The sequence below is a fragment of the Macrotis lagotis genome, chromosome 7, assembly GCF_037893015.1.
Source record: "Macrotis lagotis isolate mMagLag1 chromosome 7, bilby.v1.9.chrom.fasta, whole genome shotgun sequence".
NCBI lineage: Eukaryota > Metazoa > Chordata > Mammalia > Peramelemorphia > Peramelidae > Macrotis > Macrotis lagotis.
In genome coordinates, this window is record NC_133664.1 from 110035200 (window position 1) to 110063075 (window position 27876).

Here is a 27876-nt window from a genome sequence, read left to right on the forward strand (position 1 = left end):
GGCACAGTGGAGAGAAGCATTGGGTTTGGAGCAGAATTGGGTTCTGACTTCAGAAATTTACTAACTATATGACCCTGGACAAGTCACTTTAACCCTCAGTTTCCTCATCTGTAAAATGGGGATGATGATAATAATGATAACTTCTTCCTCCTCCCAGGATGGTTGTGGGGATCAAAAGAGATATCATGTATAGCCCATTGCAAGGTGCTATATAAGTATTTAGGTATTATTATTCACTTAGTTATTGGAAAGTAATAGTGATGTTTAAAAATGTGGATTACAGAAGTATAATATAAACTCCTTGATTACTGGCTTTATAACCAGGATGGCTGGTTGAATTAATTTAATTGAGTCAATGCTCATAACCTCTTTTATAGGGATGCGAAATGAGACAGCCATGGTAGGAAAGGGCAGAGGAAGCATTTCAGAATTGTTCTGAAAAAATTTCCAACAATGTGATAGACCTGTTGACTGCTGCAGAAGAGCAGCCTAATGTGTAGAAGTCAGGGTTGGGGCAGCTGTTCTCGAGTAAAAACTATAAACTGCCATGAGACTGAGGTAATGATAGATTTAAAAAAAAATCAGCTTTAGCCATAAAACAAGTTTCCCCCCCCCCTTCCTTTGGGTGATTGAGTAGGAGAGAGAGAGAGAGAGAGAGAGAGAGAGAGAGAGAGAGAGGGGATGATGGTGACACATTCTCAATATGATATTGATAGTTCATATTAACAGCCAGGTGGCTCAGGGGATAGACTGCTAGACTTGGAGAGTGGAAAAGACTTGAGTTAAAATCTTGCCTCTCATACTTAATATCTGTGTGACTCTGGGCAAGTCACAATTTTTTTCAGTCTTTTCCTCTTCTGTAAAATGGGCAAATTATAATACCTACCTTACTGGCGGGCAGAGGGACAGGGGGGAGGGAGTGCAATGGATAGAGAACTGACCCTGGAGTCGAGAAGGCCTGTGTTCAAATTCGGCCTCATACACTTACTAGCCATATGACCTTAAATCACTTAACCCTATTTGCTTCAGTTTCCCCATCTGTAAAATGAAGGAAATGGTCAACTATTCCAATATCCTTGCCAAGAAAACCTCAAATGGGGGTCATGAAAAATAGAACCTTAACTGGAAAAACTAAGGGGAGATGAGGGCCTTTTAAGCAAATACTCTCCTCTAAGATGAGTGGGACCTCTTGGGCCAGTCATGCCAGTCAACAGTCCTCTGATAACTGTGAGTCAAAGATTTTTGTTGAATCTTTTTCAGTCATGTCTGACCCTTTGTGACCCCGTTTTGAGGGTGTTTTCTTTGACAATGATACTGGTGTGATTTTCCATTTCCTTTTCCAGCTCATTTTATAAATAGGAAAACTTATGAAGACATGGTTAAGTGACTGATCCAGGGTCACACAGCTAGAAAGTGCCTGCAACTAGATTTGAACTCAGAAACATGAGCCTTCCTGACTCCAAGTCCAGTTCTCTGTTCACTGTGCCACCTAAATGCCCTGGATCAAAGATAGGAGGTCAAAATGAAAGCTAAGAAATATTATCAGTATGCTCAGGAACTGCTGTTAGCAGCTTCAACTTCCTAGGGTACAGAATCAGTTTTTTAGAACTTTTCAGAAAATTAAAGCCTGCCTAGAATTATAAAGCCAACTAGTAATATTCTGAGGTAACTTAGGACAGATATGTAATACTTTTCACAGTAGGGAGGGGGTAGAGAAAGGGGACATCATTCAAGGGAGAAAAAAGGGTGGAAGTCCCAGGGGAATATTTGCTATTCAGATGGCAAGGTTTGTTATCTGAAAGAGAAGATAGTCCATGTTCAAGGGCAGGAAACAAGGGTAGGTGACTAAAGATTTTTACAATTGTGAAAGAAATCCTTTTAGACAAAACTGAAGTGCTGAGATACTCATTTAGAGAAGACTGCAGGTGTCTCTTATCCAAGGACAACAAATAGTTGTTCCATCAATGAATGAGTCTATTCACTAAACATAAAGTTTGTTACATTTTATTTCTCTCTTCTTTCCACTAACAGGCCAGGAGATGGTTAGGGAATTTCTGCATTGTTAGTTCATCAAGATGTGGTGAAACGATTGTGGTTCCTATCCCACTTCTCCCCCTCTCATTCACCACCACCAGAAGAGACAATGTATTTAAAGTGCTTTGCAAACCTTAAAACAATATATAAATACTAGCTATTATAATTGCAAAGTAGACAGCTGTTTAATAAAGTCAGTCACTGTCATATTAAACTCCACTATCCCCTTAAAAACCATTAACAGCAAAAAAAAATTGATTCTTGCTTTCCTCTTTCAGATACTGAATATAACTCTGGGGACATCATGGACAGCTCCTCGCCAGGGGCCAGTGAATATTATCTTTGCTGTTAAAAGCAAGAAAGGATTCTTGAATGGATCAGAAGTCAGTGAGATTCTCAGGAATTTAAGCATGGTAGAATTCAGTTTCTATTTGGGATATCCTGTTCTGCAGATTGCTGAACGTGAGTATGATAAAGATTCAGAGCATTGATTTTTTTTTTTTTTTTGCAAAGCATTACGGTTAAGTGACTTGCCAAAAGTCACACAGTCAGGTAATCATTAAGTGTCTGAGGCTGGATTTGAACTCAGGTCCACCTGACTTTAGGGCTGGTGCTCTATCCACTGCGCCACCTAGCTGCCACAAAACTGACTTTTAAACTTTGTTTCCTAGAACATAGAATTTTTTTATGCATCAAGAATTCTTCCATTGAAGTACAGGATTTATACATAAAAGGTGATATTATAAGCCATTTAGGAGAACAAGAATAGTTTCTTGTCAGATCAGTGAAAAGGAGAGCAGTTTATGACCAAGAAAGAGATAGAGAATTATAAGAGACTGTAAAAAACAAGCTAGATACCCTTTGATCCAGCAATACCACTACTGGGTAACCCTGAAGAGATGATGAAAAAGGGTAAAAACATCATTTGTACAAAAATAATCATAGCAGCCCTGTTTGTGGTGGCAAAGAATTGGAAATCAAGTAAATGTCCTTCAATTGGGGAATGACTTAGCAAACTGTGGTGTATGTGTGTCATGGAACACTATCGTTCTACTAGAAACCAGGAGGGATGGGAATTCAGGGATGCCTGGAGGGATTTGCATGAACTGAAGCTGAGTGAGATGAGCAGAATCCAGAAAAACATTGTACACCCTAACAGCAACATAGGGACGATGATCAACCTTGATGGACTCACTCATTCTATCAGTGCAACAATCAAGGACAATTTAGGACTGTCTGCAATGGAGAATACCATCTGTATGCAGAGAAAGAACTGTGGAGTTTGAACAAAGACCAAGGACTATTACCTTTAATTTAGGAAAAAAAACCTGATATCTTATTGTATGATCTTGCTATCTCTTATACTTTATGTTTCTTCCTTAGGGATATGATTTATTGGGGAGGCTAGGTGGCGCAGTGGATAGAGCACCGGCCCTGGAGTCAGGAGTACCTGAGTTCAAATCCAGCCTCAGACACTTAATAATTACCTAGCTTTATGGCCTTGGGCAAGCCATTTAACCCCATTGCCTTGCAAAAACTTTAAAAAAAAGGATATGATTTCTTTCTCATCACATTCAATTTGGATCAGTTTATACCATGGAAACTCTGCGGGGTGGGGAGGGGATGGTGAGGGGAGGGAAGTAAGATTAGGGGAAAAATTGTAGAACTCAAAATAAATAAAATCTTTATAATTCAAAAATAAAGAAAATCAAAAAAAACAAGCTAGATAATTTTGATTACATTAAATTAAAAAGGTTTTGCATAAAATCACTACAACCAAAATTAAAAGGAATTTGGTAAGTTGAGAAACAAATTTTACAGCTAGTGTTTCTGATAAAGAACCCATTTCTAAAATGTATAGAGAACTGAGGCAAATTTATAAAAAAAACAGACAAGTCATTTCTCATTTGATAAATGGTCAAAGATATAGAAAGGCAATTCTGAGAAATCTAGAAATTCTAGAAATCAAAGCTAACCATAGTCATATGAAAAATTGCTCTAAATCATTATTGATTAGAGAAATGCAAATTAAAACATCTCTGAGGTACTATTTCACATTTATCAGATTGGCCAATATGATTAAAAAGGAAAAAATGAACAATGTTAGAGGGGGTGTGGGAAAACTGAGACACCAATGCATTATTGGTGGGGTTGTGAACCGATCTAATCTTTCTAGAGAGCAATTTGGAATTATGCCCAAAGGGCAATAAAAAAGTGCATACATTTTGATCCAACAATACCCCTCCTGGGTCTCTATCCTGAAGAAATCATGAAAAATGGGTAAAAATCCCACCTGTACAAAAATACTCATAACATTTCATTTTTAGTGGCAAAGAATTGGAAATTGAGGGAATGCCCATCAACTGAGAAATGACTGAACAAATTGTGGTATAAGCATATGATGGGACACTATAGTTCTATAAGAAACCATAAGGGATAGGATTTCAGAAAAGTCTGGAAAGACTTGCATGAATTGATAAGGAGTGAAATGAGCAGGACCAGAAGAACATTATAGGGTGGCTAGGTGGTGCAGTGGATAAAGCACCGGCCCTGGAGTCAGGAGGTACCTGAGTTCAAATCCAGTCTCAGACACTTAATAATTACCTAGCTGTGTGAATAATTACCTAGCTGTGTGGCCTTGGGCAAGCCACTTAACCCCAGTTGCCTTGCAAAAACCTAAAAAAAACCCAAGAACATTATACATACTAACAGCAACATGGGGTGATGATCAACCATGATGGACTTCTTCATTTCAGCAGTACAAGAATCAAAATCAATTTAAAATGATTTATGATGGAAAATACCATCCATATCAGAGAAAGAACAGTGGAATTTAAATGAAGACCAAAATTTATAATCTTCAATTTCTGAAAGTTGTCTTACATATTATGTCATTTTTCTCTAATATTTTCTTTCTTCTGTTTGGATTTGATTCTCCTCTTAACATGATCCATATGGATCTATTGTTTAGCATAATTATAAATGTAGAATCTCAATCAGAATGCTTTCTGTCAGGGGGATGGAGCTGAAAGGGAAGGAGGAAGAAAAATGTAAAAAGTCACATTTAACAAATAATTCTTCCATTGAGGTGAAAGATAAAACAGTGGACAATATATTAGTAGAAGAAAGCCTGGACTCTGGGAATCAGAAAACCTGTGCTCTATGGTCTTTTCTTAGATTTCTACTAAGGAGCTGTATAACATTTGTTCCCCTCTAGGACCTTTTCTTTACCAGTAGAATGAAGGAATTGGACTAGATTAGGGATTCTTAATCTTTTTTGTACCATGAATCCCTTTCTCCAGATTTTATTTTGAAATGGATAAAAGGAAATACATATATTTAAAAAGAAAACTATCCAAAACAACAGCAAACAGTTCATGAAAGCTAGGTTAAGAACCTTTAGGCTAGATAATTTATCTTTAATGTCCATTGTCAATACTATGTGATTCCTAGAGAAAAAAAAGTGAAATAACAGTAATAGGTTACATTTAGATAGTACTTTATTACTTACAAAACAAAACATGTTTCTCATAGCCCTGACATTCGAGTATTATCACTTCTGTTTTGCAGATAAGGAAACTGGAACTCAGAGTGAGATCATTTGATTTGCCCACTTAACAAATCTCAGATCAAGGATAGGGAACTCGAGTTTTCTGACTCTTAAGTCCTGTACTAGTTCTCTGACACCACAACTGATGGTGACTGTGTTTAGTTTTGATTTATTCCATCATTTTTGTTGTCATTTAGTTATTTTTTCAGTTGTGTCTGACTCTTCATGAACTCATTTAGGATTTTCTTGGCAAAGATATTGGAGTGATTTGCTGTTTCCTTCTCCAAGTCATTTTATAGATGAGGAAACTGAGTTAAATAGGGTTAAGTGACTGATCCAAGGTCAGACAGATATTAAGTATCTGAGGTCAAATTTGAATTCAGGTCTTCCAGACTCCAAATCCTGTACTCTACTGCTTCACCTAACTGTCCATCACCTTCATGTTCTATCACTTCCATGTCTGTTCCATGCTAGAATAAGGACTGGAATTCCAGGTCATGAAAAACTAGAAAGAAGACTTCCATGGCAATAGAAAGTTTGAAAACCACTCCTCTGAAGGATGGTAGACCTTCTGGGAGGAAGGGAATTTGGTTTATCTTCCATGAAGTGGTAAAGAAAGAGGGTCTGTACATAACTTATGTTATCCCTGAAGTTGAGTAGGCTAAGATGGAAATTTATGCCTCTTATTTTCAAGTTAAACTTCATATATTCTTAATCATGCCAGGAGCTAAAAAAAATTGAATTTTAACAAATAAAAATTTTTTATTCCTTAATATTAATGTGAGTTGAGAAAATTTTATACTGATTTGTATCTTGGAGATAACACAAGAGGGAATTTATAGAATTAGAAAGTAAAGTTGCCTAAGACCTCACAGATGCTCTAGTTCAAATTGTATCTGAGGCAAAAAGTCCATGAAAGGATGTGCAACCTTTTAACTCTTCTAGGTGGAATCATCCAACAAAAACTCCTCAAGGGCTGCATGCAGAGTTCAGTATCTATTAATAAATATATTGCAACCCACACCACCAATGTCCAGTTTGGACATACCTGTTGATAGAGAATTTCACCAAAGCACTCCTCCTCCCTCTCTTGGGGATCTTTAGTAGCAGGGACTTATGTTCTCTTATATGTTCTGGTATGCTTTTGGCCTTGAACCTCGGGATTTGATGCTTGCTAGCAATATTACTTTGGGTAAATCCTTTGGAACTCCAGTGAACTCATCTGTAAAAATGGGGATAATATTTATACTACTTACTTTTCAGGATTGTTGTGAAATTCAACTAAGTTGATATATGGGGGCAGATAGGTGGTGCAGTGGATGAAGTTAGGAGGACCTGAGTTTAAATCTGGCTTCAGACAATAATTACCTGGCTGTGTGACCTTGGGCAAGTCACTTAACCCAATTGCCTTGTATTAAAAAAACACAGAAAAATGATAGTTGTAGTTTTCCATAATATTATAAACCAAAGTACTATGGAAATTTGAACTTTTTATTATTTCCATAGGCAACCCTTTTTTTCCTTAGGCAATCAAACTATTGATCTTCCTTGTATTTTCCATCCATTGTTCCTAGTTTTATCTTCCAATTTTGATAAGCTAAAGGACTCTTTAAAACATGTTTTCCCTAAGTTTTCTTTTTCTCCCATCTAAATATCCCCAGTTATTTCAAACATTCTTTGTATAGAATGATTTGGAGTCCACTCGTTCTGCTTGCCTTACTTTTTTAGAAGAAAAATTGTTTTCAGGAATATTTCTTGGCACATCTGAATTGAGAGGCTGTGTGGTCCAATGGAGGGAGCCCTGCCTTTGGGGTCCTATGAAGTGAATTCAAATCCTGCCTCTGGTGTTAATAGTTCTATAACCTTAGAAAGGTCACTTAGACTCTAATAAAATCCTCATTTCCCTATCTGCAAAATGAAAGAGGGTCAAATGATGGCCTCCAAAAGTCCCTTTTGCCTCTAAATCTCTGATCCTTTGAATCTACTTCTTCTTCCTTGCTTTCCCTTCCCCTCAATGATAGAATTCTTTCTCCTTGAAGCTACTGTAATCTCCATTTGTTTATAGTCTATGATTATGCCAAGGCATCCTTTTGTACTAACATTTTGAAGAGAAGAAAAACATGTAGTTAAAATATGTTGTGACTTTTAAGCAGTATTCTATCCTTCCTGTTTTCTCAGGCAGACAGATAGAGACTCAGTCAGACACACACATACACACAAACACATATTTTCCCCTTCCAACTCACTCTCTCTCTTTTACAGCCTTCCAATATCCACAACTCAATTTATCTCAACTGATGAAGTCATCTTGGGTAAGAACAGGTATGTATAGCCATGCTGATACTTGAAGACTCTAAGATTACTCATTTACTAAAATCAGGGACTGGATTTATGGGTAAATGTTAATTTTGTGGCCCATATCAGTTGAAGAGAACTGGTTTTCTCTACTTTTCATCCTGAGAAGGATTATTTAGAAACTGTGGCATAATAAATAACTACCATTTGAGACAAGAAAAATTGCCTCACATACATACAAACTGGGTATTGCTGCATAAGTTTTTTCACTCCTTTGAGGATTTCAGTGACTGTTGAACAATACTGATCAGTGTTGACTTGCTTTGGTTGGAAGAGTTTCTTTGATGGGAATTCTTATATCACATCAGTAGATTAACAGATCTGGGCCAGAAAATAATGAGGGTAGGATATGATTTAGATGTCTCTGTAAAATATAGTCAGAGTGGTTCTTGAAGTATACATGTAGATTTATTGCCCTGAAGATAAATATATATATATATTTCTCCCCAGTTCTGAGGAGTCTTAGCAGTCAGTATAAACAGCAGAGTCAGAGTCAGAATCCTGTTCTGAGTCAGACATTTTACAGAGATAAAACACTTTAATAAAAGGTAGCCTGCAGATGTATGCCAAATGGCAGTGGATCAAGCAGAGGTCACATTAAATAGTTGTGGAGTAAAATCTGTAGTCTGCCTTGTTAAATAGAACCTCTTTAAGGCCATGAATTGAAGATGACTACTTCCTTCTAAGATTGGTTTATAAGAATCTGAATGAATTTGGTTAAGACAGACCCATTAAATCCTAAGAAGATATTTGCTGTAAACCATACCTAAATTGGAATCTCATTTCTAGCTTTGCTAACTGGTGGTCATCCAGTCTCAACTTGAAAGACACCAGGAATGGATAGATCACTTCATCCTCAAGCAATCCATATGTGGATGTGTCTTATTGTAACAAAAATTTTTTACATCGACCTAAAATTGGTATCCCTTCAAAATCTAACTATTTCTCTGTTTTGCTTTCTGGAACAAAGTGGTCTGATCCCTCTTCCACTGACATTTCTGTCAACTGACAGGTATCTTTTAGTCTCTCCTTGTCTAGGCTAAACATTCTAAGTTCTTTCTCTCAGTCTTTATCTGGCAGTGTCTTTATATGTCATCCTCTAGGTTACCTTCTGATTTATCTTTCCTAAAATATAGTGCCCCAAATCAAACATAGTACTTTAGCTGTGGTCAGAGCAGAGTGCAGAAGAAATATTGTCTCTCTCATTGTGGATACTGTGCTTCTTGTATCATATCCAAAAATAATACTTTTATTTGATGTACTACATTATTAACTAATTTGAGATTTCAATTCACTAAAATTGCCAAATCTTTTTTCTTCCAAAGACTATTGTTTTTACAATGTCTTCCCTATTTTGTACTTGCTTTTTAATGTAAGTATAGGATATTATATTTATCCCATATAAATTCCATTTTATTAGGTACAGTTCATCATCCTAACCCTCTGAATTCTGACTTTGTTATCCAACAAATTAGTTCTCTATTTTACCCATTTTTGTGTTATTGGTAGACTTGATAAGCATATCACCTATGGCTTTATCCTTAACAGTATTTTTAAAAAGTTGAACAGCGCAGGATGAATTTGGAGGCCTTTAAAGACCTCATAGTCAACTTTTAAAATGTATTCTTTGTATCTGGTCTTTAAACCTCTTGAAACTAGCTAGCTATACAGCAGCTAGTTCATTATCTCTATCTTGTCCTCAAGGATAGTATGAGAGACTTTGTTGAATTCTTTACTAAAATTCAGGTATACTATATCCTCTCTTGAGAATTTTCCCATCTTTACAATTCTGTATTCTTTTGTTTATCTTTCTTTTGAGATTGGAATTGTGAGTTTGTTGCAATTCATATGTTGTATAAAAGCAAAATTTAACACTGAAAAATTATAAATGCTCACAAATAGCCCTCTAAATACATTTGAAACTTTTGCTGAGAAGTGAAAGCAAGCTTACTAGTCCTGATTAAAGTCTCTATTCTCTTAAAAAAGGGGGGCAGCCTTTGTTTGTCCTGTGGCACTATATCTTTTCTCCAGTATTTTTCAGAAATAATAGACAGAAGCTCAAACATCACATTGGGCAGTTTTTTTTGTAGCCTGAGTACTGTTAGCTAGCTCTTCTGGGTCTAGTATTTGGGGACAGCAGCTAGGTTCTCTTTTTTACAATCTCCTCACTTTTTTTTGAGTGAGGAGGATAATGTAGATGTTAATGCTTTATGTTAACCATTTTCTTTCTGTGGTTTATAGTCTGAAAACTATTGCTCTTGTTAAGGAAAAAAAGGAAAAATAAGAATTGAGTAGTTTGGCATTTTCTCCATCAGTCATCATTATTATCTCATCTACCATGAGCATTTTTTAAATACCCATGAAATTGAAGTAATATCTAGTTCATGGGAAAGGACTAGAAACTCATATTTGTTTTTGCATAATAGAATTTAATTTTCTTTCCTCTGTTACTATTCCTCTGCCTTTGTGATCCTCAAAGCCCACAAAGTCTGTGTTAAACTGAACCTTGTTATCCTCTATCTCCCATTTGAATTTATAGGAATATAGTTTAGTTTTTCTCCATCAATCTGTTCTTTTCAGACATAGCGGCTTAATTAGTAGTACTAAGTTCTCTATTTGTTTTTCCTCTTTCTTCTCTAATTTATTTTGGTGTCATATCTGTAGCCCTATCAGACATGGACTTAAGAAACAAGGGAAGAATCTTAGACTATTTAATCAGATAGAGTGCTGGTATCTAAATTACAACTTCATCATAACTCTTGCCATGGGACTGTGTCCCAACTCTAATTCAACAGAGAGGGCATGACCCAGAACATGAGCTGCCCAAGGGAAAAGCAAATATGCTACCCTGACTGCCTTCCCTGAAGGGGTTGACCCCTCAGCAGAGGAGAGAAATAAACACTTCTAGACTAGTCCCAGTTGTAAGAAGCATACTATGTAGATTTTTACTCTCTTGTGCTGCTTGATATCTGCTATATCACAGACAGATTCATATGCACCAGCAGAAGATTGTATGTAGATCCCGCTAAAAACTCCTGGCTGCTAGCTTTCACAGCTAACCATCCCCTTCCCTCCTGTGGTTCAATTACTTTACCTTCTTCTGGGTTAACACATAGGACCCCTTTGCATTCTGTCTTAACTTTAGTTCTCCTGGGTGTCTTCGAGAGGCAGCTACAGAATGAGGTGTTTCAAGCCGAAATGGAACGGAAGCTGGCCCGGTTGCTCAGTGAATCTTTCACCAGAAGAAGGATTTGGAGAAGAGCCACTTTTGCAGGAAACAATGTGGTGCAGGTACTTAAAGGGGTGAATTGATAAATGATCAAAAGTTATAAAAAATTTTCAGACAAAGTTATCAGTGACATTCAAAAAATTGTCCTAACTCTCTGTTGATAGGAAAAAATGCATGTTGGTACAGTTCTGAGGTACTACCTTATACTTATTGAAGTTGTTGTTGGAGGGGATAAGTAAAATGAGACTATTGGAGGAGCTGTGAAGTGATACAACAATTCTGTAGAGCAGTTTGGAACTATGCCCAAAGGGCTATAAAACCATGCCTACCCCTTGACCTAGCAGTGTCACTACTAGTACCTCTTCTATATACCAGAAGAGATGAAAAACAGGAATGAAAAGAACCTGTATGAATGAGGATATTTATAGCAGCTCTTTTCTGATGACAAGGAACTAGAGATCAAGGGGATGCCCATTGGTGGGGAATGGCTGAATAAATTGTGATATGTGATTATGAAGAAATGCTAATCTGTTATAAAAAAAATGAACAGGATGCTGTCAATTAAAAAACTTACATGAACTGATGCGATGGGAAATGTACTAAATACAAAGTAATAGCAGTGTTGTAGGATGATCAGCTGTGAATGACTTAACTTTTCTCAACAATGCTGTGACCCAAGACAACTATGAAGTATTTATGGTAAAGAATATGTCTACACCAAAGACAGGGCTGATGGTTTCTGAATATAGGTTGATGCATTTTAAAAAAAGAGTAGAAAGAATTTTAGCTCTGGAGTCAAAGGAATCTGTGAAACTCTGTTTCTTCATCAATAAAATGAACTTTAAAAAATTTAAAAATAAATTATAAAGGGGTGATGGTGGTAGAATGGGGACAGAAGTGAAATTATATAATCTAGAAAATAAATTGTGCTTTGAGGTATGGTGTTGTGTTGCAAGTAGAGAATGACATGAGAAGTTTTTTATTTCAGCTGGTTGCTATTTGGGATAAGATTGCTTTAGCAATTAAGAATGTCATTGTTTCAGTTTATCTTGACAGTCATTTATTGAGATTTATTTTTGTGCCTTATATGCTATTAACCCTTAAGGAAATGCAAAAAAGGTTTGTATTGACTTTAATATGAGATAATTTTGAATTTAAAGCAACCTTATTTTTCAAAGAACTTTTTTTATAAAATAGTACTTTAACATGTAAAATACAAAATATTATGGAGCAGTGTTACTTGTGTGATAGTCATAGATCCTCAGGAAATGAGAAAAATTAAAAACTCCTGCCTATCCATCTCCAAAAGTATCTTCCTTATACTACCTGATTTGAAATTTTTATGTCATTACAGTTTTATCAGTTACAAATTGATTTGATTTGGTATTTATTAAATTCAGAACTTATAAAATCTATAAAAATAATTTTAAAAGAAATTAATTTGGACACTGACTTCTTTTAAAATACGACATTCTTGGAATTGTTGGTACTGTTAATAAATCACCCATATCTTACAGATTGCTTTTTAATTTGTAACTATCAGATATGAAGGACTGCTAGTTGGCACAGTGAATAGAGGACTGACTCTGGAGTCAGAAAGACTTATCTACCTGAGTTCAAATCTAGTCTAGGCAAGTCACTTAACCTTATTTGCCTCAGTTTCTTTATCTGTAAAATTAGCAGGAAAAGGAAATGGCAAGACACTCCATTATGTTTGTCAAGATCCAAAAGGGAACATGAAGAGTTAGACATGAACAATAACAATCTGACACAAAGGAATTGGTAGAATAGAGCTGAGAGTTGGGATGCTAGACCAATAGGGGTAACTTCAATAGTAGAATGAGAGCAGAGGATCCCTTGTGAGTTTGGAAAAGAATTACTTCAAAAGAAAGGTTATTGGGGCAGCCAGGTGGCATAGTGGATAGAGCACTGGCTCTGGAGTCAGGAGTACCTGAGTTCAAATCCAGGCTCAGACACTTAATAATCACCTAACTACATGACCTTGGGCAAGTCACTTAACTTCATTGCCTTGTAAAAAAACAAAAAACAAAAAAAAAGGAAGGTTATAATTGTGATTTGGGGAGGAATAGGAATAGCAGTGTTGAGAATGGAAGACCTTAGTCTAACTACTTAGATTTTGCAGATAAGGAAGCTGAAGCCCCAAAAGTATTACTCAAGTCAATGATCAAGTAAATTACAGAACTTCTGGCATAGTAAATTAAAGTGACTACAGCTCATCCTGAGAATATGCCTTGTAGCCATTTGAAGAGGTGCAACTGAAGCTGTGGTAGAGGTCAAGGCTAGAGTCATCAGTAAGGTTAAAGCACTGAGGCAGGCTCAGTTCATCAGTGGATAAAATTCAGACAGAGAAGACTACCAGTGTAAAAACCATCCCTTATAATAGAAGGAGTGAATTTTTCAGATAATTGAGGTTTCTTTCTTAGTACTAAGACTTTCTTTTTTGCCTTAAGCATTTAAAATTTTTTTTTAAAAAATTTTATTTATTTAAGGCCATGGGGTTAAATGACTTACCCAGGGTCACACAGCTAAGTAAATATTAAGTGTCTGAGGCTGGACTTGAACACAGGCCCTCCTGACTCCAGGGCTGGTGCTCTATCCATTGTATCACCTAGCTTCCCCTACCTCAAACATTTTAAATGAGAGTTTTTCTAAAATGTATTGTGCAATTTCCTCCCTTTACAAACTGATTACTTAACTCTCTACTGATGGTTCAGGATCATTACTCTAAATTTTAGGTGTCCTATACAGTGATTTAATAGTATGAAGACTTTAGGAATACGCTGAGGGGTGTGTGTGTGTGTGTGTGTGTGTGTGTGTGTGTGTGTGTGTGTGTAGGTTGTTTGCCCATAAACAGAATAGAATGGTGATGTGATCTGAACAAGATGAGAATTAGAATTAGACCCCACTAACTAAATTATTTTCCCTCAGCCATTATTATATTCTTATCCCAACTTTTGTCCTTCACTTGTGTTCACTTTATAAAGAATGGACTGGATATATTTTCTCCTGAAATTGTGTTTCCCAAACAATGTGAATTATGGTATAGTTTAAATTTGGTGACACTGCTGCAGTTCTGAATATTTTAAAGGAAAAGGGGGAAAAAAGATCATTTTTTTTTTGTTCATTTATCCTTTCCAGATAAATGTAGCATTTCCTTGGCTTTGAAAATACAGCCATGATATGATTTCTTTGTCATCACATTCAACTGAGATCAATGTATACCATGGAAACAATGTAAAGATTTCTGTGGGGGGTGGGGGGAGGGAAGCAAGAATGGGGTGGGGGATTGCAAAACTCAAAATAAATAAAATCTTTCTAAAAAAAGAAAAAGAAAATACAGCCATGGAATGGCTTTTTGATTACCTGTATTCACCTTCCTATGGTGCTTCCAGACCATCCCTTTCTAAGCCAATGCATTTGTTTAAGGAATGAATAGGCTTACATTGTTCTTTGGAGCTCAGAAACCCAGCAGTTTCACTTTGAGAACATTGAATAGATTAGGATCTTAAAATTCAGACATTACTTAGGAAAAAATTGAAAGGAAGTACATCTAAAAATCTCCCATAAGAATATTGGAAATTATTTCAAAATACATCATTAGAAATTTAGGAAAGATATGCTAAGAATAAAAATATTAGGCACACCTAATTATCTTCTATATGGCTAAACATCAGAGTCAAAGAGATTATTTCAGAGGAAAAAGGAGTATTTTTCCAAGTATTGAAAGATTATACCAAGGGGGGGGATGAGCTTAAGTATAAATTCAAATTTTAAGGTTTCCATGAGGACCTTTTAATGAAACACAAAATTGTAATGAAGCATGAGAAATTATGTTGGATGGAACAAAGAAACTATTCAAGAATGAAAAAGAATTAACAGTTCTGTTTGGGTCTTCACTGAGGAATCCATTACAGAGTATATAAATTATCACTTGGACAAACTAAAGGTGTTAGATCAAATAACAATTAATTTTTATGATATGATAAACTAGATGAATAAATAAAGGCTAGAATTGCTGAATATTTAGAGAAAAAGATCTCATTAGAGAAAAATCAACATTGTTTCTATAATTGGAAATCATACCTGGCTTTTAGCCAGCCCTGGCAGAAGGAGACAGGAATAGCTATAAACTTGTGATCAAGGGAAGCAAGGTTTGTCTTTGACTTTGAATTTTAGAAAACCTTTGACAAGTTTTTAGAAAAAGAATGTTAACAAAATTGGGTTAAAATTGGATTAAAAAGGGGCGGCTGGGTGGCCTAGTGGATAAAGCACCGGCCTTGGAGTCAGGAGTACCTGGGTTCAAATCAAAGTGTCTCAGACACTTAATAATTACCTAGCTGTGTGGCCTTGGGCAAGCCGCTTAACCCCATTTGCCACGCAAAAACCTAAAAAACCAAAAAGTGGATATAGTTTAAAAAGCAGATTATTTCACTTTTAGATGTCTTTGATAGTTTTATCGACAACAATTTGTTAAACTTCTGACTAGTCTCTTTCACAAAGAAACTTATCACCGGTGTTTAACTATAAAATTATAAGGGCAGGGGCAGCTAGGTGGTGCAGTGGATAAAGCACCAGGCCTGGAGTCAGGAGTACCTGGATTCAAATCCGGTCTCAGACACTTAATAATTACCTAGCTGTGTGGCCTTGGGCAAGCCACTTAACCCCATTTGCCTTGCAAAAAAACCTAAAAAAAATTGGATTTAAAGGACCTTCTCATAAACTGAAAAAAGTTTATATGTTTACTTGTAAACCTAAAAATTGCTAAGTAAGATAGGTTTTTCCTCATAAATGAACAGGAAAAAAAATGGTTGTATTATGCAATTGCTGATTTATTAAGTATAATTTTCTTTTATTTCTAATTATAGAATGAATTTCACTTATAAACTTTCAAAGCTTCTTTGCCCTTTTTGACCTCCTTTGGTTTTCTTTATTACATTAAAAAAAATTCCTCTAAAGGTTTTTCATTTTTTTTCTCCTATGGTGGGAAATGAGGTGAAGAGAAAGAGAAAATAGATTTTTGTTCATTAAAAACATTTTAAAAATGAAAATCATTCAAAAAACAAGCACACCATAAAAATTGCCCCAGTGACCCTTTTTTCTTTTTTTTTACTATCATATCTTTATCTTTCTTTTCCTTCCATGGAATAAAAAGGGTCCTTTTAAAATTATGGATAGTGGCTTTAAGGACAGGAAATATGGGACAGGAGTAAATGTACATTCTCTAGGTAGAAACACTCTCCAGAGATTGGTAATAGGATTATTATTTACTCTTTTTTCAGCCATATTCAATTCTTTGTGACTTTATTTGGGTTTTTCTTGGCAAAGAAACTGGAGTGGTTTGCCATTTTCTTCACCAACTCATATTACTGATGAGGAAACTGAGACAAACAGGGTTAAATGACTTGGCCAGCGTCACACAGATAGTGTTTAAGACTAGAATTGAATTCAGGAGACTGTCTTCCTGACTATAGACCTGGTTATTCTACTGCACCACCTAGCTGCAATAGAATTAATATTAAACAGTCACTTTTTAAGTGATCTGGAGAAGTGGTTACCTAATGAAAATTCCAAATTTGGTGACACTAAATAAACCTCATTAAGGCATTGAAGGAAAAACCAAGATATTGAACAGAGGTAGCTTTCTAATGAACCTGTGCTTTTGGGCAAAAGAATAACAATTGAGTTTTAAAGAGAACAAAAATATCTAAGGTCAAAATTCCAAACTTTGTGTAAAGGTCATGACCAGAAGAAAGATGCAAGAGCAATTGTGGATTGTGCTATAACCTGAAAGGTCAGTGTTGATAATTATGAAGGAGGATGGGAGAAATAAAATTTTAAGGAGGACATTGAGTCAAACTCTATATACGTATGGTATATGTATGTGTTGGTATGCTTATGTATATTCCACAGTTTGTCCCTCCTTGTGCACAGTTCTGGTCATTGACCCTCCAAAAAAGGTATAAATCCTGCTACAGAGAAAGAAGGGCAGTTAGTGTGATCAGAAGGATGAGGGTACTGCCATATAAGGAGAGAATAAGAAGTCTTCTCTTTGGAAAGACAAAGGCTAATGATGTTCTATACTATGTATTCTTGACAAAAAGATGGTGGAATCAGTATACAAAATGATAATTTATATTTTTGAACATATTTGTGGGAGAATTTACTATGTATGTTTGTTGCAGAAGTTTTGTTCTTTAAAATTGGTAGAATGAGAGGGAGAGAAATAAATGCTTGTTAATTAAAATGTAAATGAAAATGAAAGATAAGAAATAAAAAAATAAGGGAGACATTGTCAGACTCCATGAAAAGCTTGAACAACATGGAAAGGGTGAGCATGAACTTGTACATTAAAGCCTGAAATATAAGAATGAAGGAAGACATCATGGTGTAGTGAAAGGGTACCAGACATGGAATCAGAGGACATAGGTTATAGTTTAGAATCTGCTTTTTGCTAGCTATTTGAACTCAGGCAAGTGACTCTGGAACTCAGTTTCCTCAACCAGAGGAATAGAGGAGCTTGAAGGTTCCTCCTATCTCTTAACATTTTATGAGTATCATAGCTATGTGCTTCCAAGAACCATCCCTTTGGGACATCTTTTTGGCAACAGAATAGATAGACTTAAGGTATAATTCCTGTATTCTTCCATCCTACACTTATAGGTCACTTCCCATTTGTTCTGCTATGCCCCTCTCATAAAGACGGCCAATGTGATTTTGACATTCATGTGCAAAATTAAATTTAAAGTATACAAAACAAAATGATGGAAGACACAGATTTCACTAGAGTATTAAATGATAGAGAAAGGGCACCCTGAAATTAGAGTTTTAAAAATGTCAATAATTATCTGATGTCTTTCAGGTTGTTAATGTCTCGCGGTTAGAAGGTGATGACTATCCAGTTCAGATAATCTATTTTGTGGAGGATCAAGATGGAGAAAGGCTCAATGCAGTGAAGTCTTCGGATATGATCAACAGGATAGATATCCAGAGAGCTGCCATCATCATGGGCTACCGCATCAAGGGCATAATTGCCCAGCGTAAGTCTATTTCTCACCTCAGTAATAAAAGGAAGGCAGAATTCTATATTAAGTGTGTACAAACTCCTATAGCTGTGTCTGATTGTTTTTGTGGGTTTTTTTTTATTGAAAAGTCAGTATATATTTTAAGTGATATTGTAAACATATTTCTCCAAATTTCTATTGTGTGCCTACATTTACATGTAGTTCAGTTTATGATTGTTCATTTTGAAAATCTTTGACCAAGAACACAGGTTTTTTAAATAGTGTTTATAAGGTACATATTTAAAATTAGGGTTTACATTTTTAAAGTATATATGTCTTCATATCTGTTATTATTTTATATTTTGCTTAAATGAATGATTTTGCTATTTATTTTTGCCAGAATTATCTATTTCAAATTTTATATGTTAAAAAGTGAAATATGTGGGTAACAGAATGTTCTTGGATTTTTCCTCTAAGTCCAAAAAAAAATCACAGAACTTTTTTTTTTTTTGCAAAAGCCAGTTTGATGTTTATTTTTGTAAGGATAGCTTTTTTCCTGTCCTCTTGTAAAAATTGTCCTCTGTATTACTTCTTCTTTCAGAGTTTAAGTATTTAAGGATGAAGAGGAAGGATCCAGGAAATAAAAGTGGATAGAAATACATATAAATAAATACATGCATATCCATTTATATACTTTAATAAGGTCAGATTTTTTTAAAAAAGTAGTTGGACAGAAGTACAGAAAATAGATAGGGCAAGAGAAGAGTGAAACTTTAATAAAAGAAATTAAATGCTTACCATATAGGGATTATGGTATGGCATTATTATGGCAAAGATTTAAGGAAATATAATAAATAGAAGTTTAAAAACTCTGGCAAGTATTACTAGGGTGGTAAAGCAATTTTTAGAAATTGACATATTTATGAAATATGAATTAGCTCTAAATGTGTCTTTGAAACACAGATATATCCTGTCTCCAGGGTTGGGAGATTAGATGTAAATGAACAAAGACAAGGTATATAAAATACTTTATGAATCGTAAAGCATGATTAAAAACTATCAGATTTCATTATTATCATAATTTTAAATGATTGTTTTTTAATATATAGTACAATAAGATGCTTTAATTTGAATACTTTCTAATGTGTCATGAAATTGATTTTTTAAAAAATAAGAAGTTTGTCTTAATTGCAAAAATCCTGAGAATGAAGATTCCTTAAACTTTTATTGGATTCCGAGTTCCATATTAAACAGAAGGTTGATTATAAGAGGACATGAGAATCTTTGAAACATATAGTCCACCTTTTTTTACATTTAATTACCCCTGAATTCCCTTTTAAACTGCCATGACAAAATTATAGCTTTGAAACTCATGGAGAAAGAGGGAGAGATGGAGAAGCTCAACCCTTTGGGCCAGACTGGAAGGCGGCTCAGGGGAAACTAGGATATAAGGGAGGATTAAAAGCTTTTTGTGTCTCTGACTTTTACTCAGAGTCACCAGGAGGATTAGAATCCATTTTCTTTGACCTGAATTTAATGTCGCAACTTTTGAACACTATTTTTTTATGCAGAAGAAACCATATATGCAGATACTAGGGCTAAGGTTGAAAAGGAAAATTTTTTAACATTTCATGCCTCTAGCTTTTCCTGCCCCTAGGTTTCTATTCTCTTTTACAATATATTTTGTCTATCATCACCTGGTATTTTTGGAGTACCTATTTGTGACTAGCACTAAGATAACCACTGTGAGGTGCTGAAGATATATAAGATCTCCCTCCCCATAAAGGATTTGCAGTATGTATAGGAAGTCAAGATGGACAAGCATGAAATGGTTAGCAAAGAAACTAGCAATATATATTGTGATATGTTGATGTAATATTATGTTCATCTTTGTGCTAGAATTATAAGACATCTAAACATTTCATAATAGGGTACTCATTGTGAATTAGAGATAACAAAGAAAAGTTACAGGACTCCCAGGCTGGTATCATCAAAGTACAAAGAAAGTCTTGACCTGGGCCTTGTATGATGGGTAGAGAATAAATAATTGGGGAGAAGGTCCTTTTAGGTGGAGAAAACTGGAGTGAAAAATAGAGATTTGAGGGTCATTATCAAAGAGAGGTGATAATTGATTTCTCTAGGAGGTTATAGAGAGGGAAGAGCAGAGATCTAAAGGTTCAGTATTTGAAATTGGGGTAAAAAATAAGAAGAGAGGTAAGAAAATTAAATAAAGGAGCTATCTAACAGATAAGAGTAAAACCAGAATAGATTTAGATTTGGTTTGAAAGAAAGTTACCATTGATATTTTAAGAAAGCAATATTAAAAACTAAATTTTATTTTAAAATCTTCAGAAGAATCTGATAAAGTAAATGAAGACATTGTATATAAAGGCATTTTCAAGAAATCTTTCTATTTTAAAATTTAATATATTGAAATAGGTCACATGCTATTCAGTGAAACTAAGCATTTGTTTCTCCTTATCCTTTAGAGTTTGATAACTTGGAGTCAGTCATGTTCCGTCTCAAACTTGTCTTGTACCTTTTCTGTGAAGCCTGTTGTGGTTATTACAACTGGCACTTCTAATCTCAATGGATAAAACTAAGTTATGAACAAATAACCAACTTTCTATTTGTTTTTAGTTATGTTATACTCCCTTATGGCATAGGTCATTCAGTGAAAATTTAGTAAACAAGGTGTTATGCTAACATGGTACCATAACATGGTAATGAGAACAAAAACTTGTCCCTTCTGAACCCTGCTATTTAATAACCTTGTAACCTTGATCAAGTCATTTGAACTCGATATACCCTGGTTTCCTTAAATAAAATGAGGGATACGGACTATATGGTTTCTTAAGGTCCCTCCTATGTGTTAATATTCTATACTTATATATCTTTTCTATGATCTTTATCATAATGTAGAGGTAGACATCCATTTCTTCAGGCAATGATTGCTCACATTTATATAACACTTTTTTATCTTGACATATATTTGGTTGTATTTTGAATTTTAAGGAACAGAGTACTTTTCCTCAAAATGTCCCTAGAAGGTGGGTGGTATTATGGAATAGATGACTTCAAACCATGAATGTTTATTAAGCACCTACATGTGTCAGACACTGTGGTACGTACTAAGGACATAAAAGAAAGTAAAAGGATCTATGCCCTCAAGGAGAGTCAGTTGAAAATAGTCCATTGAAGTGCTAGCCTTAGAATCAGGTAGATTCTCTGAAACTTATTTAACTCTGTGACCATGAGGAAATCAAATAGCCTCTCTGAGCTTCCATTTCTTCATCTGTAAAATGAGGATAACAATACCTGTCATACATACCTCATGAAGTGGCTAAGAAGCTCCAGGGGGGTGGGGCGGAGCCAAAATGGCGACAAGAGTGGATCATGTCCTAGGCGCTCTCTCATAAATCTTTGAAACTAAGGACTCTAACTAAATTTTTGAGAGACAGAACCCACAGAGGGACCTGTAGTTCCTTGAGTAGTTCTCCTACTCAAGGTAACCTGGAAAAGAGCAGAAAGGCTCTGCTCCCTGGGGTCGGAGGGGCGGCCCGCCAGAGGGGTGGCCCACCAGAGCGAAAGAACTTCAGCCTCCCGGAGGCAGCCCCAGGGCACTGGGAGCCGCAGCTCACAGCAGCGGGGGAATCTCCTGAGCTGCACCCCGGGGAGTACCGGGCACAAAGTGGGGGAACAGCTGGGGTACCTCTGCCAGAGCGAGAGCACGTGAAGCCCAGCCCTCAGGGCACACAAGGAGCTGCTTGACCACTGCATTCCAGATCCCAGAAACAGAAGCAGTCTCCAGAGCTACACCCTAGGGAGCACCGAGCACAAAGTGGGGGAACAGTGGGGGACCTCTGCCAGAGCGAGCACATGAAGCCCAGCCCTTAGGGCACACAGCAAGCAGAGTGGTCACCTCAGCCCAGATCCAGGAAACAGAAGCAGGCAAAGCCAGTAAGCAGGAGCCCCCAGGGCATGAACCCATTGAGCTGAGGGAGGGGAGTGAAGACAGACTGCAGAGCTCTGTCCTCTGCCCCTGGAACAGGACTCTGGGGCTCTAAGCACATTCAGATCCTGATCTCAGTCTAGGCACCCCCCACCTGAGCCCCTTGGCAGAGGTGGGGGTAGCTTGTGGTCATTTACAGACTAGGAGGGAGGACAGAGCCTCACACACTGAGACCCTTGTGGGAGTGTCCCAAAAGCTCAGGAAGCACCCCAAAAACAGGCTTAGACTGGGAAAATGAGCAAGCAGAGATACACCATTGAGAAATACATTATCTACGAACCTAAGAAAGATCAATATACTCAGTCTGAAGATGAGGAAACACAAGCTCCTGCATCTAAAGACTCCAAGAAAAATAGAAATTGGGCTCAGACTATGATAGAGCTCAAAAAAGACTTTGAAAATCAAATGAGGGAGTTGGAAGAAAAACTGGGAAAAGAAATGAGAGAGATGCAGGAAAAACATGAAAATGAAGTCAGTAGCCTAGTCAAGGAAATCCAAAAAAATGCTGAAGAAAATAGCATGCTAAAAACCAGCTTAGGTCAAATGGATAAGACAGTTCAAAAAGTTATTGAGGAGAAGAATGCCCTAAAAAGCAAAATTGGCCAGATGGAAAAAGAGATAAGAAAACTCTCTGAGGAGAACAAATCCTTCAGACAAACTATAGAATCCAGGGAGATTGATGAATTTACCAGAAATCAGGAATCAATACTTCAAAACCAAAAAAAATGAAAAATTAGAAGAAAATGTGAAACATCTCATTGAAAAAACAACTGATATGGAAAACAGACTTGGGAAAGATAATTTAAAAATTATTGGAATACCTGAAAGTCATGATCAGGAAAAGAGCCTTGACATCATTTTCAAAGAATTGCTACAGGAAAAAATTGCCCTGATAGCCTAGAAGCAGAGGGCAAAATAGAAATGGAGAGAATCCACCGATCCCCCCAAGAAAGAGATCCCAAAAAAACCAATTCCTAGGAATATTATAGTGAAGTTCCAGAAATCCCAAGTCAAAGAGAAAATATTACAAGCAGCCAGGACACAATTCAACTATTGTGGAGCTGCAGTCAGAATCACACAGGACTTAGCAGCAGCTACATTAGAAGCTCGTAGGGCTTGGAATATAATATACCGGAAGGCAAAAGAGCTTGGAATGCAACCGAGAATCAACTACCCAGCAAAAATGAATGTCCTCTTCCAGGGAAAAAGATGGGCTTTCAATGAACCAGGGGAATTTCAAATGTTCCTTTTGGAATGGCCAGAGCTGAACAGATGATTTGATCTTCAGATACAGGACTTGGGTGAAGCGTAGAGATTGGAGGAGAAGGGGAAAATAGGAGGGACTTAATGAGGATGAACTGCATGTATTCCTGCATAGAAAAATGACACTGATAATACTCATATGAACCTTCTCAGTTAATAGAGCAGGTAGAGGGAGCTTTTATAGTTGAAGCACAGGAGAAAGCTGAATTCGAAGATAAAATATGGTGTAAAAATGGAGTCAGTAGGAAAAAGGGAAATGTAATGGGAGAAAGAAAAAGGAGAGGGGGAATAGGCCAAGATATTTCATATAATAAGATTTTTCTTTATTACAATGAGCTGTTGCAATGATATGGAAGGGGGGAGGCAAGGGGGAATGAGGGAATCTTCGTTCTCATCAGAGGTGGCTAGGAGAGGAAACAGCATATATACTGAATGGGGTATAGGCATCTGGAGTAAGAAGGAGGCGGGGAAAGGGGCTGATGTGAATGATGGAGGAGAGGATGGACCATGGGGGGAGAGTGGTCAAATATAACAACATTTTCTAGTTTTACTTCTTGCAAGGGGCTGGGATTAGATGGCCTGTCCAGGACCACAGGGCCAGGTGAATTCTGGGCCTAAGGGGTGGTATGGGGGCTCAGGGATTCTTGGCCCCAGGACCAGGGATCTGTCTGCTGCGCCACTCAGCGACCCTACAGCAGAGTCAGAGTGAAAGGAGAGAGAAAATATAGTACATGGTAGTGGAGAAATAAGAAAGGAGGGAGTTGCAATCAGCAATGTCAACAGTGGAAAAATATGGAAGTAACTTTTGCCGTGGACATATCATAAAGAATGTGACCCACTCGCAACAGAGTTGTTGGTGTTGGAACAAAGACTCAAGCACATTTATTATTATTATTATTATTTTGGGGGGTGCAGGGCAAATGGGGCTGGGTGGCCCACCTGGGGCTGCATAGCAGGGTGATCATTGGGTGTCTGAGGCTGGATTTGGACCCAGGTGCTCCTGGATCAAGGGCCAATGCTCTGTCTGCCACCTAGCCACCCCTACTGTTATTACTGTTTTATTTTATTTTGGGGTTTTTTTCTTTTCTTTGTTTTTTTCAGGGCAGTGGGGTTAGGGTGGCTTGCATGTCACATGGCTGGGTGATTGTTGGGTGTATGGGGCCAGATGTGGGCTTGAGTGCTCATGACTCCAGGGCTGGTGCTCCGTCCACTGCGCCACCTGGCCATACCTACAATTATTACTATTATTTTTTTAATTTTATTTTTTTTCTCTCCCCTTTATCGCTGAAATGAGTTTATTTTGGGGGGAGGGGTATTTTGTTTACTCTTAAATAAGAGTATTTTATTAATATGTAAAAAACATTTGTACAAAATGAGAATAAATAAATATTAGCTATTAAAAAAAAGAAACTCCAGAGGGGAGATCATGTAAGTAAAGCACTGTATAAAACTTAAAGTGCTTTGTGAATGTTATTGTTATTATTAGAAGTATCTTTATCCTCATTTTACAGATGAGAAGACAGAAGCTTAGGAAAAGGAAGTGACTTGTCCAATATTCAGAGAGTTGTTTAGTATTTTGGCAGTTAGGTGTTAACAGTACATAGAGGGCTAGAGATGGAGTTAGGAAGACCTGAAGTTCAAATGTGACCTCAGACACAACTGTTTGACCCTGGTCAAGTCATCTAATGCTGATTGCCTGGCATCCAAGGACCATCTCCAGTTGTCCTGATTCATATCTGGCCATTGGATTCAGATGACTCTGGAAGAGAAAGCGAGATTAATGACTCAGCACAGCTTCCCCTCAAATCCAGTGTCATATATCAATTGATGTTATGGTCTTCTTCAAGAATGAAGGGCACAGGGGCAGCTGGGTGGCGTAGTAGATAAAGCACCAGCCCTGGAGTCAGGAGTACCTGAGTTCAAATCTGGTCTCAGACACTTAATAATTACCTAGCCATGTGGCCTTGGGCAAGCCACTTAACCCCATTTGCCTTGCAAAAACCTTAAAAAAAAGAATGAAGGGCACAGGATGGCTAGGTGGTGCAGTGGATAGAGTACCAGCCCTGGAGTCAGGAGTACCTGAGTTCAAATCTGGCCTCAGACACTTAATAATTACCTAGCCGTGTGGCCTTGGGCAAGCCACTTAACCCCGTTGCCTTGCAAAAACTTTTTAAAAAAAAAGACTGAAGGACAAGCATCATCATCATCATCAATATATCACTAGTACTACTACTACTGCTGCTGCTGCTGCTACTACTACTGTTATTGTTATTATTAGTATTAGAGTTTAAATTAGAAGCCAGGTCTCTATTTGTTCCAAGTCCTACATTCTTCCTTCTATACAAGGACGCTTTTTCCATGAGTCTTTCAACAAATGCAACTATTTAGAAGGACTTTCTTCACCCCCTTTTCTCCTTTACTCTTTATATCCACAGCGGTAGATCGGGTAAGAAGGTCACCTTCTGGATCCCAAAGCAATAACCTATGGATCATTGTTGGTGTGGTGATTCCAGTGATTGTAGTGATGACCATCATTGTCATTCTCTATTGGAAACTCTGCCGTACAGACAAGCTGGACTTCCAACCTGATGCTGTGAGCAATATTCAGCAACGTCAAAAGGTAAAAATAGTCCCTCTTGATAAATCCTATATACTTGTGTGTTTATGTGTTTTGATATGAAGAAGGCATGTTGCAAAGTTGGGACACTTCTGATGTAAAGAAGAGAGTTTCCATGTCATGATAGAAATAACTTACAATTAGAAGCAAAAAAAGAAAATGGTTTCTGAAAAATAATTGATCACCTATTTTTTCTTACTATAATGGAGAATTTTTATTCATTTTGTCATTATTCTAACTTAATAATAGCCTGCACAGCACATAGGCTTGTTAGGAGAGGTAAGTGTATATGAAAGCCAACAGTCTGCATATGTGTGGCATAGGGAAGAAAGCACAGGATGTGAAGTCACATTTTACCATTTACTTGCTAAGTATGTGACCTTGGAAGGGTATGTTGGGCAAGCCACTTAACCCCATTTGCCTTGCAAAAACCTTAAAAAAAAAAGAATGAAGAGCACAGGGTGGCTAGGTGGTGCAGTGGATAGAGTAACCTCTATCTGGGCCTCACTAAAAAGGAGATGAGGATGGAGGAGGGACTGAAATCCTTCATGTTCTAAGTCTGTGGGGTTTTTTTTTTAGATTTTTTTTTCAAGGCAACGGGGTTAAGTGGCTTGCCCAAGGCCACACGGCTAGGCAATTATTAAGTGTCTGAGGTCGGATTTGAACCCAGGTACTCCTGACTCCAAGACCGGTTCTCTATTCACTGCGCCATAAGTCCGTGGTTTTTGAAAGTCCCTAGTATGGGTTAATGTGAAATATTCTTCAGTTGCATTAAAAAATAATGCAATTTAGCAGTGAGTGGAGTCTCAGGCTTCCCAGGTATTGTGAATGTAAGACTTGCAGGGATCTTCGTGGTCATCTGGTCCAGAGATGTCAAATCTGATGCCTGCTTGTATTCTGTGAGACTCCAGAGTGGAGCCCTAGCCAGATTAAAATATGACTTAAAAGTTTAGCAAAATAAATAAAAATACAACGCAGTATAGATGTTAATTTGTGGACTTTCTAAGTCAGTTTAGAACCCATGTTGTTCAGTTTGTTTGGATACTGTTCTGGACTCTTACTTTGGAGATGAGAATGATTGGTAGAGAGCAAGAAGTTAGGAGAGTAGATGAATTCTTATCAAACAAAGTTAATACAAAGAGAAGCATAATCCCTTCCTTTCAGTAGAGAGATGGTCAAGTTCAGGGACAGGGTGTTTCTTATGCTGTCAGATTTTCTTATCTAAGGATGGTTCTATGGGGGTGGTGATTTTTCAGAAAATGAGCATGTTATAAAACCCAAAAATTATAAATTAACCTTTTTTTAAATGAGCATGTTATAGAAAAATAAAAATTACTAATAAAATAAAAAATAACAACTAAAGTGTTTCAACTCCAGATGTGACCTCTGTAACTAATCCTCAGGAAAGTATTTTTTTTTAAATGAAAGCCAAAAGAGTTTCCTGAATTATTGGTCTTTTTTTTATTCTTTCACACACATTCTCAACAACTCTCCTTTTCTTCTCTTCTGTGTCCCCCGTAGCATGATGACAACTTCTGTAAGATTTGGAAATGTAAATGGAATTCTAAGAGTTTGATAAGAGAAATAAGGGAAGAAGAAAGGTGAAGGACAAGGGTTAAATACTGCTGTTTCTAATAATTTTTATTTTATGGATTTTCCAAAGTAGCTTAAGGAAAAAGTAAGTCTGAGGCTCCTGATTTGGCACAGATATATAGGTTCTGTACTTACTCTAATAACTCGAATTAACCTGGGCGTGTTGGGTTCCCAAAGCTCAGCCACCACTCCTCCTCCCCT

At 36.9% G+C, this 27876-nt stretch overlaps 1 protein-coding gene across 2 annotated transcripts in view; it reads left to right on the plus strand.

Moving 5' to 3' along the window:
* KIAA1549 (KIAA1549 ortholog) overlaps nucleotides 1–27876 on the plus strand; it is a 180503-nt gene that overhangs the window by 71644 nt on the left and 80983 nt on the right. For both annotated transcript variants that reach the window (XM_074193588.1, XM_074193589.1), the window contains exons 6-10: nucleotides 2313–2496; nucleotides 7847–7906; nucleotides 11085–11230; nucleotides 18049–18226; nucleotides 25901–26085. In XM_074193588.1, coding sequence (XP_074049689.1) covers nucleotides 2313–2496; nucleotides 7847–7906; nucleotides 11085–11230; nucleotides 18049–18226; nucleotides 25901–26085 — 753 coding nt within the window. The remainder of the gene's footprint in view (nucleotides 1–2312; nucleotides 2497–7846; nucleotides 7907–11084; nucleotides 11231–18048; nucleotides 18227–25900; nucleotides 26086–27876) is intronic.